The sequence below is a fragment of the Danio aesculapii genome, chromosome 18 (assembly GCF_903798145.1).
Source record: "Danio aesculapii chromosome 18, fDanAes4.1, whole genome shotgun sequence".
Taxonomy (NCBI): domain Eukaryota; kingdom Metazoa; phylum Chordata; class Actinopteri; order Cypriniformes; family Danionidae; genus Danio; species Danio aesculapii.
Window position 1 is genome coordinate 48194174 of NC_079452.1, and position 15816 is coordinate 48209989.

At 34.2% G+C, this 15816-nt stretch overlaps 1 protein-coding gene across 1 annotated transcript in view; it reads left to right on the forward strand.

Annotated features, from left to right (window-relative positions):
* The window catches only part of hydin (HYDIN axonemal central pair apparatus protein), a 145276-nt gene that overhangs the window by 101132 nt on the left and 28328 nt on the right, over positions 1-15816 (forward strand). Inside the window, exons 37-52 of the mRNA XM_056478776.1 lie at positions 97-264; positions 1182-1546; positions 2937-3050; positions 3183-3340; positions 4333-4486; positions 4667-5077; positions 5167-5358; positions 7272-7342; positions 7442-7624; positions 7712-7831; positions 7952-8111; positions 12882-13054; positions 13598-13796; positions 13929-14031; positions 15426-15525; positions 15614-15782. Coding sequence (XP_056334751.1) covers positions 97-264; positions 1182-1546; positions 2937-3050; positions 3183-3340; positions 4333-4486; positions 4667-5077; positions 5167-5358; positions 7272-7342; positions 7442-7624; positions 7712-7831; positions 7952-8111; positions 12882-13054; positions 13598-13796; positions 13929-14031; positions 15426-15525; positions 15614-15782 — 2840 coding nt within the window. The remainder of the gene's footprint in view (positions 1-96; positions 265-1181; positions 1547-2936; positions 3051-3182; positions 3341-4332; positions 4487-4666; positions 5078-5166; positions 5359-7271; positions 7343-7441; positions 7625-7711; positions 7832-7951; positions 8112-12881; positions 13055-13597; positions 13797-13928; positions 14032-15425; positions 15526-15613; positions 15783-15816) is intronic.

Consider the following 15816-nt stretch of genomic DNA (forward strand, 5'->3'; position numbering starts at 1 on the left):
AACCAATGGTAACAGAAATTCATTGCATTCATTGATGAGGCTGTTATAAAAATTCAGTACATTATTACACATATTTAAACACGTCTTCCCACACAGGCTTACCTAAGGGCAACAGCAGTGTTGTCACTGCAGTGGGGGATCTGGAATACGACCCTGTATCTACAGCTGTCGCACGTTACATGGGCATCGATCTTTCACCAGAAGGTAAAGCTGCACTAAACCGCCAGGGCATTGCCATCATTGTGCACGGCGCTCCTTTATCAGGTAAGAGTTTTTTGCATAAAGATTTTTGGGAATAAAGATTTTAAAAATGTTTTTAAATGACATCCATTCTGCTCACTAAAACTGCATTTATTTGATCAAAATTATAGTAAAATCTTTAAATTATGAAGTATTATTAAAATTCTAAATTACTACTGTCTTATTTAATGGAGTTCAAAATCAATTTGCTTATTTCTGAAATTGAAAATGCAGAATTGTAACATCACCACTCATCATTGTCAGCTGATCCTTCAGCAATTAATATGATGATCTTTTTCTCAAGTAATATTTATTATAATTATGTCTTAAAAACTGCTTCTTAATTTAGAGGAAAGTGTAATGCAATATTATTCATTCAGAAGTGCCATTAAAATGTATCTACTAAATTGCTCAAGAGTTGTAGATGTTTATAGTGTAAAAAAATGTATATGATAATTTATTTTAATATTATTTTTAAATCATCTTTTTATTATATATCTGTGTGTCTTATTTTGAGCTTCCTTTTGATCAGAAAAAGTTTGAAAATGTGTAAAGCAGGAAAAAAGATGTTTCCAACATTCCAACATAATAGTTATTGAGGATCGAGTACCAATAATAATTGTTAATAACAGAACAGAAATGCATATTATAAGGTTTTCTGAAGGATCACATGACACAGAAGACTCAAACTGTACTGCTGAAATTAAGATTTAAAGCACTGGAATAAATATAATTTTCTACGATATTGTAAGGTAATACTGTAATACTTGTAATACTGTTAAAAATAAAATATTGCAAGAAAACAAAATATTTCACAATTTTACAGTTATTACTTTTAAGTAAATAAAGCATTGGTGAGCACATCATCTTTTAAAAACATGAAGAAATCTTACTAATCCCAAGTTTTGTCCGGTGATGTGTATGTAAACATCTGTGTGCAGGTAAAACGAGGACATCAGTTACTCTGGCGAAGCACTATGGGGCAGCATGTCTCAGTGTGGATGAGGTGGTGCAGGAGGCTTTGTCATCAGGGAACAGCTCTGCAGCCTGGAGGGCAAGAGAACTGTGTGCCAAGGCTGCAGTGGTGTTTGCTCAAAGTGAAGAGCAGGAGGCAATGGTGGATATTACTGCCACTTCTTCTCAGGCTGCTGGCATCCTCAGTATGGAGGCGGTTGCCAAACACACAGCAGAGGGCAGCCAGATCAGTGATCTAAAAGTTCCCCCGTCATCGGCCTCAACCCGAAATAAAACAAATATCACAGGACGTTCACAGAAGAATGACAGCTCCAATCCGGCTGCTTCAGTGGTAAACACACTTATCAATTTGGCACATACAATACATATAGTAACAGAGGTAAAATTCTATTCACTCAGTATCTTTCTAGTAAAAATCACATTAATACAATATCAATACTTGAAGTAACACTGCACTTTATATAAATATTTGATTATAAGGTAATACTGGAAGTAATCTAAGAGGTTCATATGACAGTATTTGAAATGATGTACCAACAGGGTAAGAAAAATGTATTTTACAAATAAATTATTTAAAAAAAATAATATTAAGATGAAGAAAATATAACACTTGTAGAATAAAATGCATTATCAACTACATGTGTTTTATTCAACGGTTTGGTCAGTAACATACTTACGTAATAATAGTAATAATAATCTTATACGTAAAATTAGTACACTTAATAATTATCATATACAGTTGAATTTCCCAGAGATGGGTTGCAGCTGGAAGGGCATCCCCTGCGTAAAACATATGCTGGATAAGTTGGCGGTTCATTCCGCTGTGGCGACCCCGGATTAATAAAGGGACTAAGCCGAAAAGAAAATGAATGAATGAATACGGTTGAAGTCAGAATTATTAGCCCCCCTGAATTATTAGCCCCCGTTTTTTTTTTGTTTTTTTTTTCAATTTCTGTTTAATGTAGAGAACATTTTTAAAAAATAGCTTAAAGTGCTATATATATATATATATATATATATATATATATATATATATATATATATATATATATATATATATATATATATATATATATATATATATATTTATATATATATATATATATTTATACATGCACAGTTGAAGTCATATATGTATATATATATATATATATACAGTTGAAGTCAGAATTATTATTCGTTTTAAAATATATCTCAAATTATGTTTAATAGAGCAATACAATTTTCACAGTATGAAAATTAATATTTCTGATAATATTTTTTCTTCTGGAAAAAGTCTTATTTGTTTTATTTCAGCTAGAATAAAAGCAGTTTTAATTTTTTTTAAAAACATTTTAAGGTCAAAATTATTAGCCCCTTTAAGCTATATATTTTTTCAATTATATTTATATTTTGTATTATATAGTTAAATTTAAATAAAAATTATTTGCAAAAATTTTTTAAAGTTTAGACAAAACAATACACAATTTTACCTTCAGATAAGTGAAGAAATCTTTTTTTGATGCAATAGCTCTAATTTTTTTATTTTTCAGAGAAGACAAAAATGCTGCTTAACACAGAAATTCTAATATATGCATACAACTGTCTATCAATGTCAGATTTTCCACACATTAATATAGTAAAAATGTAACTTGCCATAGTAAAACACATGCTACACCATATGGATCTGTAATGTATCGGATCATATATTAATGAACATGAACAATGTGTTTGTGTTCCAGACAGATGGTCAGGTTCACAGGCATGTGATTGCGAGTGCCAGTCAGAATGAAGAGCTGTTTAACTGCCTGCTGCCTGATGATGTGCTGGTAGAGATCCTGTCAGAGAGACTGCAGGTGAAAACCAGACACATTTTATTGCATACCCTATACCAATATGTAATATACTGTACAGCTGCTTGTTTGTGTCATTTACAGCATATGTAGACAGCACATAGTGATTGTGTTCTCCTTGTCTTCCTGATGCAGCTTAGCGACTGTCACCGTGGTGTTGTGATTGACGGACTGGAGACCCAGTATTGCTGCTCACTGAGTAACACGCTTCAGGTCGTCCTGAAAGCGTTCAACAACCGTCGCCATATTTATGTTCTCAACCTCTTTAACAGCTATAGTGTCTTCAAGCTCAGGTGATTTACACTTTAAATAAATCACTGACAAATAAGTATAAGATTATTTTTGTTTATGAACTACACTGCAAATATGTTTTATTTTTAGGTTATTTCATAGAATGGGGATTTCAAAAATTTTTTTCAGCCAGTACTGTTTGTAAATATTTTAATTTAACAACACATTCGTGTGTTCATAATTCTCTAATGTAAGATAAGGGTCAGAAGTACACAAGAAGGGGTTCTAATGTGTATTACGTTTCTTTAATTACTATCTAGTTAAATAAAAATGCTTACTTTTAAGATACCTTGAGCTCATTTTATGAAGTAGGTCCTGATAAAGTTACAATGCTATACAATAATATTGATGTCTTAATTTCTTAACTTTTAAACATTAAAATGGTGGACAAATAGAGGTAGTAAAAGTCTTAACATATAACCAACACAGGCTCATTGTGAATACGTACCCCTGTATACATTTCTGGAGAGCATGAATTATGTAGCCAGAGGTACATATGGTTGCATTTCGTCTTTCAAACAAATGCTACGGGACGGTATGACACTGCCGATGGCTTTCTTTTTCATGCTACCAGCTGACCAGCTACCTCTGCGTGGACAGTTTTTCCTCTGGTGAATTCACGAAAACATAAACTGCAAAAAATGTACCTCCTGGGACGTATTTTGCGCTCTTTAGAAATGTATACAGGGGTATGTATCCATAATGAGCCTGTGTTGCATATAACAATATTTTTGCTTTTTAATGTATCGCATTATAAAGATGCTGTTGAAGATTTTTTTTTTTTTATCCAACACTGTCAGAAAGAAAGGTACAAAAGCTGCCACTGGGCTGTACTTTTTAGGCAATAATACGGACCCTTTAATTGCAAATGCTTATATGTAGAAAATATGTATGTATTTTAAAGACAGCTTAACCTAAACAGCAAGCTAATTCTAAATTATTAATCGAAGGATGCTCAATAGTTCTTCTATTCTAAAATTGTGTATTACTTTAGAGAAAAGCACAAACTTGACCAAGAACAAGAAGCGAGAATCCAGTGGGAGCTGGAGAATTTAAGAGAAGAGGAAATGACACCCAGTGAAGATTGGGATACCACCCCACGACCAGAAGAGCCTGTGCACCTCTCTGAGGATGTAAAACAAGAGCTGGTTAGTTTGAGTGTGCATTTCACAATATGCTTGGTAATTTTTGTACATAAAATAAAGTTCCAATGAGTTCCGATCAAGTTAAAGTGTATACTTTATGTTGAAGCAATTATTATACTTATTATACAACAGCTAAAATCTGTTATAAAAGCCTTTTCTATAATTGTTATTCTTTATTAATAGTCCATTGAGAGTGACAGACAGCTGTATGTGCGATTCCATCAATACGAAGAGAGCCAAGCAGAAATACAGCACATTCTTCAGTTCTGGGACCGAACGCAGGGTCATTTATTGCAGCCAATGGTCTCCGATGTCCAGGAGACTGTAGACATCACAGATTGTCCTCCTTCTTCCGCAAAGAAGACCAAGAAGGAACGAGAAAAGGAGAAAGCTGAGAGGGAAAAGTCAAAGGTTGATTCTCATACGAAGTCACTACCTCTTAGCCAGACCCAAGTGTCAACCGATGGTGTCGAGGGCTCGGAAAAGATAGTGCTTCCAGAGCCCACTCCGCACATATGGATGTCTCTGAAAGAGAACAAAGAACTGAGCGGATTTGAGATCATCAAAAGCATGAAACTACCCTCCCATGAGGAGGTAAAGTACTTCAACTTCTTTTTATTTTAATGTTTTGTGGAGAGCAAGTATACACACAATATTACGTCCATTTATTTTATTTTATTTAGATTTTGGATGAATTGGGGATAGGACCTAAAGGTCCACCCATCCCACCACCCGTAATATTCTCCATAGTCCATTACCCTAAGATGAGACCACCCAACACACAGCTCTCCAGCAACTACTTTACATTTTTGAAGCCCATATCTTTTGGGGACCTGTCAGAGAAAGAAGCAGACATCAGATCAGAAACTGTCAAGGTACTAAAATCTTTAAAAATTAAACAAACATAAAAGTAAGTCCAGTTCACACATCACTGACTGACAACAGACAGTGTAGACAATTACCAGATTGCATTATGTTGACAAGTTTATTTGACAATAACAAATGCTCTCCAATTGCAACAGTTCTGACAAAACCCAACAAATTGTCTACTGTCATTGGCCTGTTGGTGAAGTCTGAGTTGGCCTTAATACAGTTAGGTCCATAAATATTTGGACATCGACACAATTCTAACATTTTTGGCTGTATACACCAACACAATCAATTTGAAATGAAACTAACAAAATGTGCTTTAACTGCAGACTGTCAGCTTTAATTTGAGGGTATTTACATCCAAATCAGGTGAACGCTGTAGGAATTACAACAGTTTTTATATGTGCTTCCCACTTGTTAAGGGTCAAAAAGTAATTGGCTTTTAATAAGACAATTGGCTTTTAAACTGTTCTGTGGCCAGGTGTGTGTTATTCCCTTATTATCCCAATTACAATGAGCAGATAAAAGGTCCAGAGTTCATTTCAAGTGTGCTATTTGCATTTGGAATCTGTTACTGTCAACTCTCAAGATAAGATCTAAAGAGCTGTCACTATCAGTCAAGCAAGTCATCATTAGGCTGAAAAAACAAAACAAACCCATCAGAGAGATATCAAAAACAATAGGAATGGCCAGAACAACTGTTTGGAACATTCTTAAAAAGAAAGAACGCACCAGTGAGCTCAGTAGCACCAAAAGACCTGGAAAACCACAGAAAACAACTGTGTTGGACAACTGAAGAATTCTTTGTTTGGTGAAGAAAAAATGCTTTACAACAGTTGGCCAGATCAAATACTCTCCAGGAGGTAGGTGTATGTGTGTCAGAGTCAACAATCAAGAGAGGACTACACCAGAGTGGATACAGAGGGTTCACCACAAGATGTAAACCATTGGTGAACCTCAAAACAGGAAGGCTAGATTAGAGTTTTAAAAAATCCTTCACAGTGCTGGAACAATATCCTATGAACAGATGAGATCAAGATCAACTTGTACCAGAGTGATGGGAAGAGTAGAGTATGGAGAAGGAAAGGAACTTCTCATGATCCTAAGCAGTAAAGCGTGGTGGTAGTAGTGACATGGGTGGGCATGTATGGCTCAATGGAACTGGTTCTCCTGTATTTATTGATGATGTGACTGCTGACAGAAGCAGCAGGATGAATTCGGAAGTGTTTCAGAAATATTTTCTGCTCATATTAAGCCAAATGATGCTTCAGAACTCATTTGATGGCGCTTCACAGTGCTGATGGAGAATGACCCAAAGCATACTGCAAAAGCAACCAAAGAGTTTTTGAAGGGAAAGAAATGGAAAGAAGGGAAAGAAGTGAAACCTGACCTGAATCCGATTGAGCTTGCAATTCACTTGCTTAAGACAAAACTGAAGGGAATATGCCCCAAGAACAAGCAGAAACTGAGGATAGTTGCTGTAGAGGCCTGGCAGAGTACCACCATGAATCAAACATGGTGATATCTATGTGTTCCAGACTTCAAGGCTTCAAAGGATTTGCAACCAAGTATTAAAAAGTGAAAGTTTGACTTATGATTATTATTCTGTCCAATTACTTTTGGACCCTTAACAAGTGGGAGGAACAAATGCAAACTGTTGTTATTCCTAAACCATTCGCCTGATTTGGATGTAAATACCCTCAAATTAAAGCTGACAGTCTGCAGTTAAAGCAAATCTTTGTTTAATTTCAAGTCGATTGTGTTGGTGTATAGAGCCAAAAATGTTAGAACTGTGTCGATGTCCAAATATTTATGGACCTAACTGTATATTTTGGAATAAGAATGAATTTGAATAAGAAAAAAGAATACTTGTTTCATTTAAATTATGATTAAGAGTAGCTTTCATGTTGTCTTGTAGGAGGGCATGACAATTACTACCACATCCAACCCTGGCCAGTCTGAGGAGTCCAACCCAGAATACAACCAAGGGTACAGGAGATTCCCTATGCATATAAATGCTTGTAAAATCACAAATAAATAGAAGCATTTACCTACAGTACAGTATGTGTTAAAGGTGTTCTTTTGCAGACTCACTGATTTCCGTTGGATTGTACCACCAAATGAAGCTATTACCCTAAGGATCAAGTTTAACTCTTCGGTTCATGGGCATTTTCATCAGACATTCAGCTTCGAGGTCTTAGGGACCAAACGATGTTATCAGCTACACTGTAAAGGAATTTGTACTTACCCATCGATAAACCGAGACCCTAAGTGAGTTTCATTTCAGTAGGGAAATATATTGTAGTTATCATTGCCATTGGACATGTAGTACTTAGTAGATTTTTTTGTGTGTAATAGGATTCTGTTTGCCCACTGCAAAAAGACTCTGCATCCTGAGAGTGGACTCCAGAAGACTTACGTTATCCAGTCAGACCTATATGAGTTTGGACCTCTGCTGTGTGGAAAGACCAGAGACAGGTGCTAGCATGTAGTACTAAGCCTTTTGCACTAATGGTCATCTTTCATGTTAAAGATATTGCGGAAAAATGTGAGTGTATATTTGGTCTTTATTAATATTATGATGTTATCCTGACTTAGATATAAAGAAGGAAAATATCCAGAGAACATGGAAAAGTTTGTAATTCACAACAATTCTCAAATGGAGGCGGAGATTCAGTTTTGCTTTCAACATGACAGCAAGGCCACCACTTTCCTTCTTGACCCTCCAAATATGACCCTGGAGACTAATGAGCGAAAGGTATGAGCTTTTATATTTTGTACTCTTGGTATAACACAATTTTGGAACTGTTTGTGTGATGCATTTGCTTGTATATGATATTAATTATTTGAATGTGAAGCCAGCAACATGCTAATTCATGCTAGCAACATGCTAACCCTGATGAAAATTCCCTATGGTTTTATTAGTGAAAAACAGTACACTGTAAAAAAAAAAATCGTAAAAAAAAAGGTCAAATGACTGGCAGCTACGGCTGCCAAACAAAAACCATAATATTACGGTAAAATTTCTTTGTTGAAATAAAGTGCAAAAAATAATAAATCTACAGATATTTTCATTAAAATGTTTACAGAAAAACACTGTTATTTTACAGACTTTTCCTGGATTATTACGATCAAATCAGTTCAAAAAAGTTACACACTAAGAGTTTTACAGAGAAACACTGTTATTTCACAAACTTTTCCTAGATTATTATGATCGAACACCATCAATAAAGTGACTGCACTAAAAGTTCAAGAGAAAAAATGTTATTTAAAAGAATTTTATCTCTCAATCATTACAATTAAACACCTTTAATAAAATGTCAAGACATGCTCATGGTCGTAATTTAACAGTTTTATTTTGGATCAAAAACGTCTGGAAAAAACAACAAACGAGATACAAGGGATTAAAATTTTCACAACTTTAAGTTACAGTTGTTGCATTTTATTGAATAGTATTTATATCAAACATGTAGAGGTTTAATTTATATGGAATAATTCAGTTACAAATCTTAAATGAAATGGAACTGTAATGTGAAGGGGATGCTGACAAAGGAGTGCAGATCCAAATGCAGGTTTATTACACAGAGATGGTCAGGCAAGCAACAGTCAACACAGGGGCAAACAGATGTATGCAGGGAATCCAGAGTCATGGTCAATTAACAGCCAAATGGTCAGTCCTGGCATCAAACCACATAAACAATTAACAAACAAAGCACGGCAAAAGAAGAGAAACGCATCATAATGTTCACAGTAATAGTATAGCAAGACTAGGCAATTGGTGCGTGCGTCTGTGCTGCTTTTAAAGTCCATGTAATCAGTTCATAACGATCCTCCGACTGTGTGTGTGCATTCAGCGGAATCCGGAACAGGTGCATGTGAGCGGAATTTATCTATTTTATTTATTGAACAGAATTGATCGTAATAATCCAGGAAAAGTCTGTAAAATAACAGTGTTTTTCTGTAAACATTTTAATGAAAATATCTGTAGATTTATTATTTTTTGAACTTTATTTCAACAAAGAAATTTTACCGTAATTTTATGGTTTTTGTTTGGCAGTCGTAGCTGGCAGTCATTTGACCTTTTTTTAAAGATTTTTTATTTTTTTTACAGAGCAAGTAATTACAATTTATTACTTTAATTTTACGTAATTTTAAATGTACTTCAAAAAAACTGGAAAAAACACTGTGTAAATAATACGGCAATTGTATTGTATAAAACAGGAAAATTGCTGGAATTTGTCATTAATTATATAGTACATAAAATAACAGTCAAGCTGTTAATTTACAAATATTGTTTGTAATTTTTACGGACTTTTGAATATAATTTAAAATAACAGAAAAAATACTGTTTAAATAAAACTGTAATTTCCCTGTTTAAAAAACAAAAATGTCAGTAATTTGTTTTTAATGATGAAGTACCTAAATTGAAAGTCAAACTGTTAATTTAGAAAGATTGTTTGTCATTTTACTAAGTTTTTAATTTAATTTGAAATGACAAAAAAATACTGTAAAAAATTTAGAGATATTTTCTGTAAAATTAGGGTTTTTTTTTACAGTGTAGAAAGCATGTTTTTTTAGGGGCATATTGATTACTATTTGTATTACCACTATTTTACTACAGCTGTCGTGACTAAACTACACTGTAAAAAAAATCTGTAATAAACGGTCAAATGACTTGCAGCAGGGCATCCAAAGAGTTACCATTTCACAGAATTACAAGCAAAAACTGTAAAAATACAGAACACACTTTATGGTCAAAATTAATTAAATAACAGTTTCTTACTGTTGATAATTTGCATTTAAACTGTGACAAAACGGAAAACAAACTGTCAGAATAAAAAATGTAGATAATTTTGTAAAAGAAACAACAGTAATTTCTTGCTCCATAATTACAAGTTATTACTGTCATTTTACAGATTATAACTGTAATGATACAGGTAATTACTGCCATTTTACTAATTATTACTGCAATTATACAGATTATTACTGTCATTTTACAAATTATTACTGTAAATATATAATTTATTATTGTAATTGTACAGAAAATTAATGTGATTTTAAAGACTATTACTGTAATTGTACAGGTTATTAATGTAATTATACGAATTAATTAATGTGATTATAATGAATATTGCTGTAATTAATGGGATTATACAAATTAATTCATGTAATTATGCATGAAATCTCTAAACATTTCATAAAATTTTAAAACAGAAAAAAAAAGCTTTCGAAGATTGTTAAAAAAAAACTTAAGTACAAATAATTGCTGTTGTCATAAAACACTGTAAATATAACTGTTAAACTATAATATAGTTTAAAAATATTTTTAGGATATGTAGGTTAAATTTACTTGAAAAAATACAAAACTGTTATACATCTAATATTTTATTTCTTTTTAACAAATAACACATCAAATCAAATCACTTTTATTGTCACATCATAAGCATCACGTGTGCTGTGATGAGTGAAAAGCTTAGGTGCTGGCTCCAGACAGTGCAAATACAACTATAGTGCAAAATACAGACAGTGCAAAATACAACAACATACAACAGCATAGTCCCAAAAAAACAGGACAATGTAAAATTGGCAGTGTTGACAGCAGTATGTACAATGAATAGATGTACACATAGTTGTAGGCAGTATTGTTTTTTAGGTACGAATTGGTTAAAGTGCAGTGCATGCTACATATTGATGGTGTGCAGTGAGGGGTATGGAAGAGTTTGTGTGGGGTTTACTTATCATTAAGTAAATCATCACATTAAATCATTACATTATCATTACATTTACTTATCATTAAACACAACAAAAACAAGGTTGGTGTCATGTGAGGACGCCTGCACAATAAAGTTAAGTATCAAATAGCAGTTTAAGAGAATTGTATTGCAATTAAAGGTTGAAACAGGAACAAACAGGTGCATACAGATAATCTTAAGCGTAAAGGCGGCAAATAAAGCAAAGGGTCAAACACAGCAAGGGAAACCGCATCGCAATGCTCACTAAACAGTAAACAAGACTTAGCAACAATGTGTCTATGTGTGCTGTGTTTATAGTCCTTGAAATCAGTCCATAATGATCTTCTGGCTGTATGTGAAATCAGTAGAAATTTAGAAATTCGGGTGTGCGAGGTGCATGCTGGGCCGCGTGTACACTGAAAAAAATTAGCCACATGATTTTGGGATTTTTTTGCGTTCTTCACAAAATGAAATTCAATTTATCAACATATTATCTATATATTTTTATTTGCACTCATTTTATGTTATTATTACTAAATAATTTTTTTTTGAGCAACCGAGATGGTGCCCCCCCCCGTGTTGGTGCCCTACGCCAGTGGTTCTCAAACTTTTTAACCCGCGACCCCCATTGTAAGATCGTCAAGAACTCGCGACCCCCCACTACCAAAGCATATACAAACAATAAAAATAGCTTTTTTTAAGCTGTTCACAATATTTTAACTATATTTACTATAGATTACAGGCTCGAAATTAACATTTTTGCTTGGTAACACTGGTGCTTCTAACTTTAAAAATGTAGGCGCACCAGCCAAAATTTAGTGGCTCCCACCAATTATCGCACTGTTACTACAAGTTTTATAAACAGATTTATTGCATTTGAAAATCAACACTAATCAAAACTAACAAGCAAAAAAATAAATATGCATGCGTGAGGAAAATATGTCTCAATGAAATCCCGTTATCACAAGAAAAGACATTTTTATAACATTATTGAGTGACCAAAAGATACACGGACGGATATCCCAAAAGATATCCCACAGACTTTACAGTGAATGCTAGTTATTTTCATAGCAGACTTGAAGCCAATGGAGGTCTTTTATCCTCTCTTCAATAAGTATAGCTGGTGGATTAACATTCAGCACATGATCAGTAATCAGATGTGCCAATATTTGTAGCTTTAGGTGTTTCTAAAACTAAATCTGTCAGTGTTGTTTTCATTCTCTCGTCTTCAGCGCTTTACATTTTCGCGGTTGTAGCTCCTGTCATCTGAAGACAGGAGGCGTTGACTGAGTGATTGACAGCTGATTTTAACTAATCATTCGTGTTCAGTTCTTAGAGCAGTGGGCCAATAAGAAGAGCGCGAAGGCGGGGCAAGCGTTGAAGGCTTTGTTTACTGCGGCAAGTTGACATGACAACAGTTTTAAACTGTTCCTGAGCGCTGCGTTCCAAGTACAAAGATGCATTCTGCCTGAATGTGTCCTAAATACTTTATGAATTTATCAGTGATATCTTTTAAAAAATCTGAAAATATTAGCTTTCATTTTTAATACTGAAAAATATTTATTATAATCACTGAAAATTACACAATTTTTAAATAACTCTCGCGACCCCTTGAAATTATTCTGCGACCCCCGCAGGGGTCGCGACCTCCAGTTTGGGAACCACTGCCCTACGCAACCTGCATACTCTGCATACTGTATAGGGAGTGGCGGGACTGATGCAAGGCTTACTTAAGCCAACAGAGTTTATGCTTAACTACTTTACTATCTAGTTGATGTTTGATATTCTCCTGACAGGTTTTGAATGTGTGGGCTTATCCAAATAACCCCAAACATATAGAGGACAGTGTGGTTTGCTGCATCAAGGGGAACCCAGAGGCTGTTGTCTTCCGCCTGTCCTGTACAGGAGTAAGGCCTGAATTGGAGATGGACCGCAAGCTCCTCCATTTTGACAAAACTCCTCCATTCAGGTCTGCTATTTACTTGTTAAAGGTCACGTGAACTTAAAACGTTTTTTAGATGTTAGTGTCAGTATTGTTCATTTTTTGAATATCTATAGGGTAGTGCGCACCAAAACAGTGTCACAATTCACGTTTAGGAGATATTAAACTGATATAAACATGTAAAGCTTATAGTTTGTCATTCCGCCTAAATGGATTATTCACGTCACCTTATACTTCAGTTTCTCATCAAATCAAGAACAATTAAATGCTCTCTAGTATCTGTAATGCCCCGCCCCCTTCAAGATGCTTCACATTTGATACGTTTCAGCTCAACCACTCTCACTGGCAGAGCGGTGATAAAACGAAATGCTAGGGGAGGGGCTTCACGATGTCATGTTTTGACTGAGATTATGTCAAACATTAAATAAAAATGTACATTTTAAAGCACTTCACGGGACCTTTAAAAAAATGGTAGTTGTTTGTACATTTTAATTTAAATGTGTATACCAGCTGTTACAGTATAATTAAACATTTTTATAGTTTTCTTTCATTTGTCTACTTTTTGTACAGAAAAGAAACCCAGAGCTTGCGTTTGTCCAATAACACCCTTATGCCAGCTGCTTGGAGACTGAGGGGACTGGAGTTGCTTGGAGATGAATTCAGCGTGTCACAGAACCAGGGCATCATCATGCCTCATTCTGACTTCCTCCTACACATGCATTTTATAGCCAAGAGCCCAATCAAACTGAAGAGATCCATTTGTTTAGAGGTACTGCAGTGCAAACTTTTTTTTGTGATTGAAACTGTATCAATGTTTACAAATGTGTGTTTCCTCAACTCAGTGTAATCGTTATTGGTGTTGCACTTAGAATGCATTAGCTATTGTGTATGTGTTTACCAGGTGTCAGATGTGGAGAACATTCTTGGCATCGTTCAACATTCAGAGAACATTCAGATTATTGCAGAGGCCTATGATATTGCGGTGGACATAATCATTCCAGAAGGTACTCCACTGATAATGGTTTATTGGTTCATCACACCATAATATGTCACTCTAAAATGAAAAATGTATCCTTGCGTTATTCAATTGTGTCTCTCGTGTTGTTCCAAACTCGTGTTGTTGTTTTTTTTCTTATGCCTAACACAAAGTTAGAAACGAACTGCAGTGTCTTGATCTGGAATGCCACAACTTTTTTCTTATAAAGGGCAAAAAACCAAACTTGATTGAGGACTCTGGGCCGAAAATATACCAAAGTGAATATATATACAGTTAAAGTCAGAATTATTAGCCCCCCTTTGAATGTTTTTCTTTCTTTTTTTTTATATTTCCCTAATTATGTTTAACAGAGCAAGGAAATTTTCACAGTATGTCATAATATTTTGTCTTTTGGAGAAAGTCTTATTTGTTTTATTTCGGCTAGAATAAAAACAGTTTTTTATTGTCAAAATCAAAATTATTAGCCCCTTTAGGCAATTTTTTTTTTTTTATTCGATTGTCTACAGGCCAAACCATTGTTATACAGTAACTTGCCTAATTACCCTAATCTGCCTAGTAAACCTAATTAACCAAATTAACCTTTACATTTCCCTTTAAGCTGTATAGATGTTTCTTGAAAAATATCTAGTCGAATATTGAACGTATATAATGAACTGTCATCATGGCAAAGATAAAAAAAAAAAAAAAACAGTTATTAAAATTGAGTTATTAAAACTATTATGTTTAGAAATGTGTTGGAAATTTTTTTCCCTCTCCATTAAACAGAAATTGGGGAAAAATCCAACAGGGGGCTATATACAATATATATATCGAACCATATTACATTAAATTTGCCAATGGTAATTTCTAGATTTATTTGCTGAAATGTATAAATAACTAGAAACATGTTTTAATATTAACTAATGTAGTATCATTTTTAACATTTTATAATGAACTTATACGGTAAATCAAAACATAAACAATCCAGTCACAACACAATGCACTTTAATACTGAATACACTAGTCTTTGCCTTGATTTGCTCACAGATGTCTTGTGTAATGTCCTTTATCTGTCAAGTGACTGTATTTACAATTTAAAGTCTGATTCATTTACAACATTTAATTGAAACATTTAATTTCAGTTGGCTTTATTTTGTAGCTCAGCAATAAAACAAAGAAACAAAAAGTTACGTTAAATTCGAAATGACGACTCCAACCACCTCCCCATCATTTTCCCTGTCTTTTCAGATAGGATGGTGGGCCAAATCTTAACTTACTATGGGCCAACTTTGACCCACAGGCTTTAGTTTGGGCATCTCTGGTCTTAATTATTTAACTAAAATAAATTTTTGCAAATGATTTAGCTTTTTTGGATGACCTATTCCTTTGTTAATTTTATGTTTTTTTTTGTATTTACTGCAGATTCGGATGGGTCATTAGACTTTGGAACATTCAGAGTATCAGAAGAATTAAAGCGGTCTATTAAGCTGGAGAACAAAGGCAAATATGACATAGCATTTAAGTAAGTTATGTAGATATTTAATCATACATTTTGTGTTTTCGTGATAAGATATCATCAAATATGTCTGTATGTGTCCTCTCCCTTATAGGTTTACATTAGATGCAACAGAGCCAGGAATGCCGGATCTGAACTCCATATTCTCCATCACTCCTCGGAAGGGCTCTCTACGCCCCAACAATAAGCCCACCACTGTCCAGATAGTTTATCAAAACGACAAGGAAATGTCCATCAGAGATAACCCAATCCTTTGCTGTCAGGTCTTTTATAAATTAATACATTCTTTGCAATCCA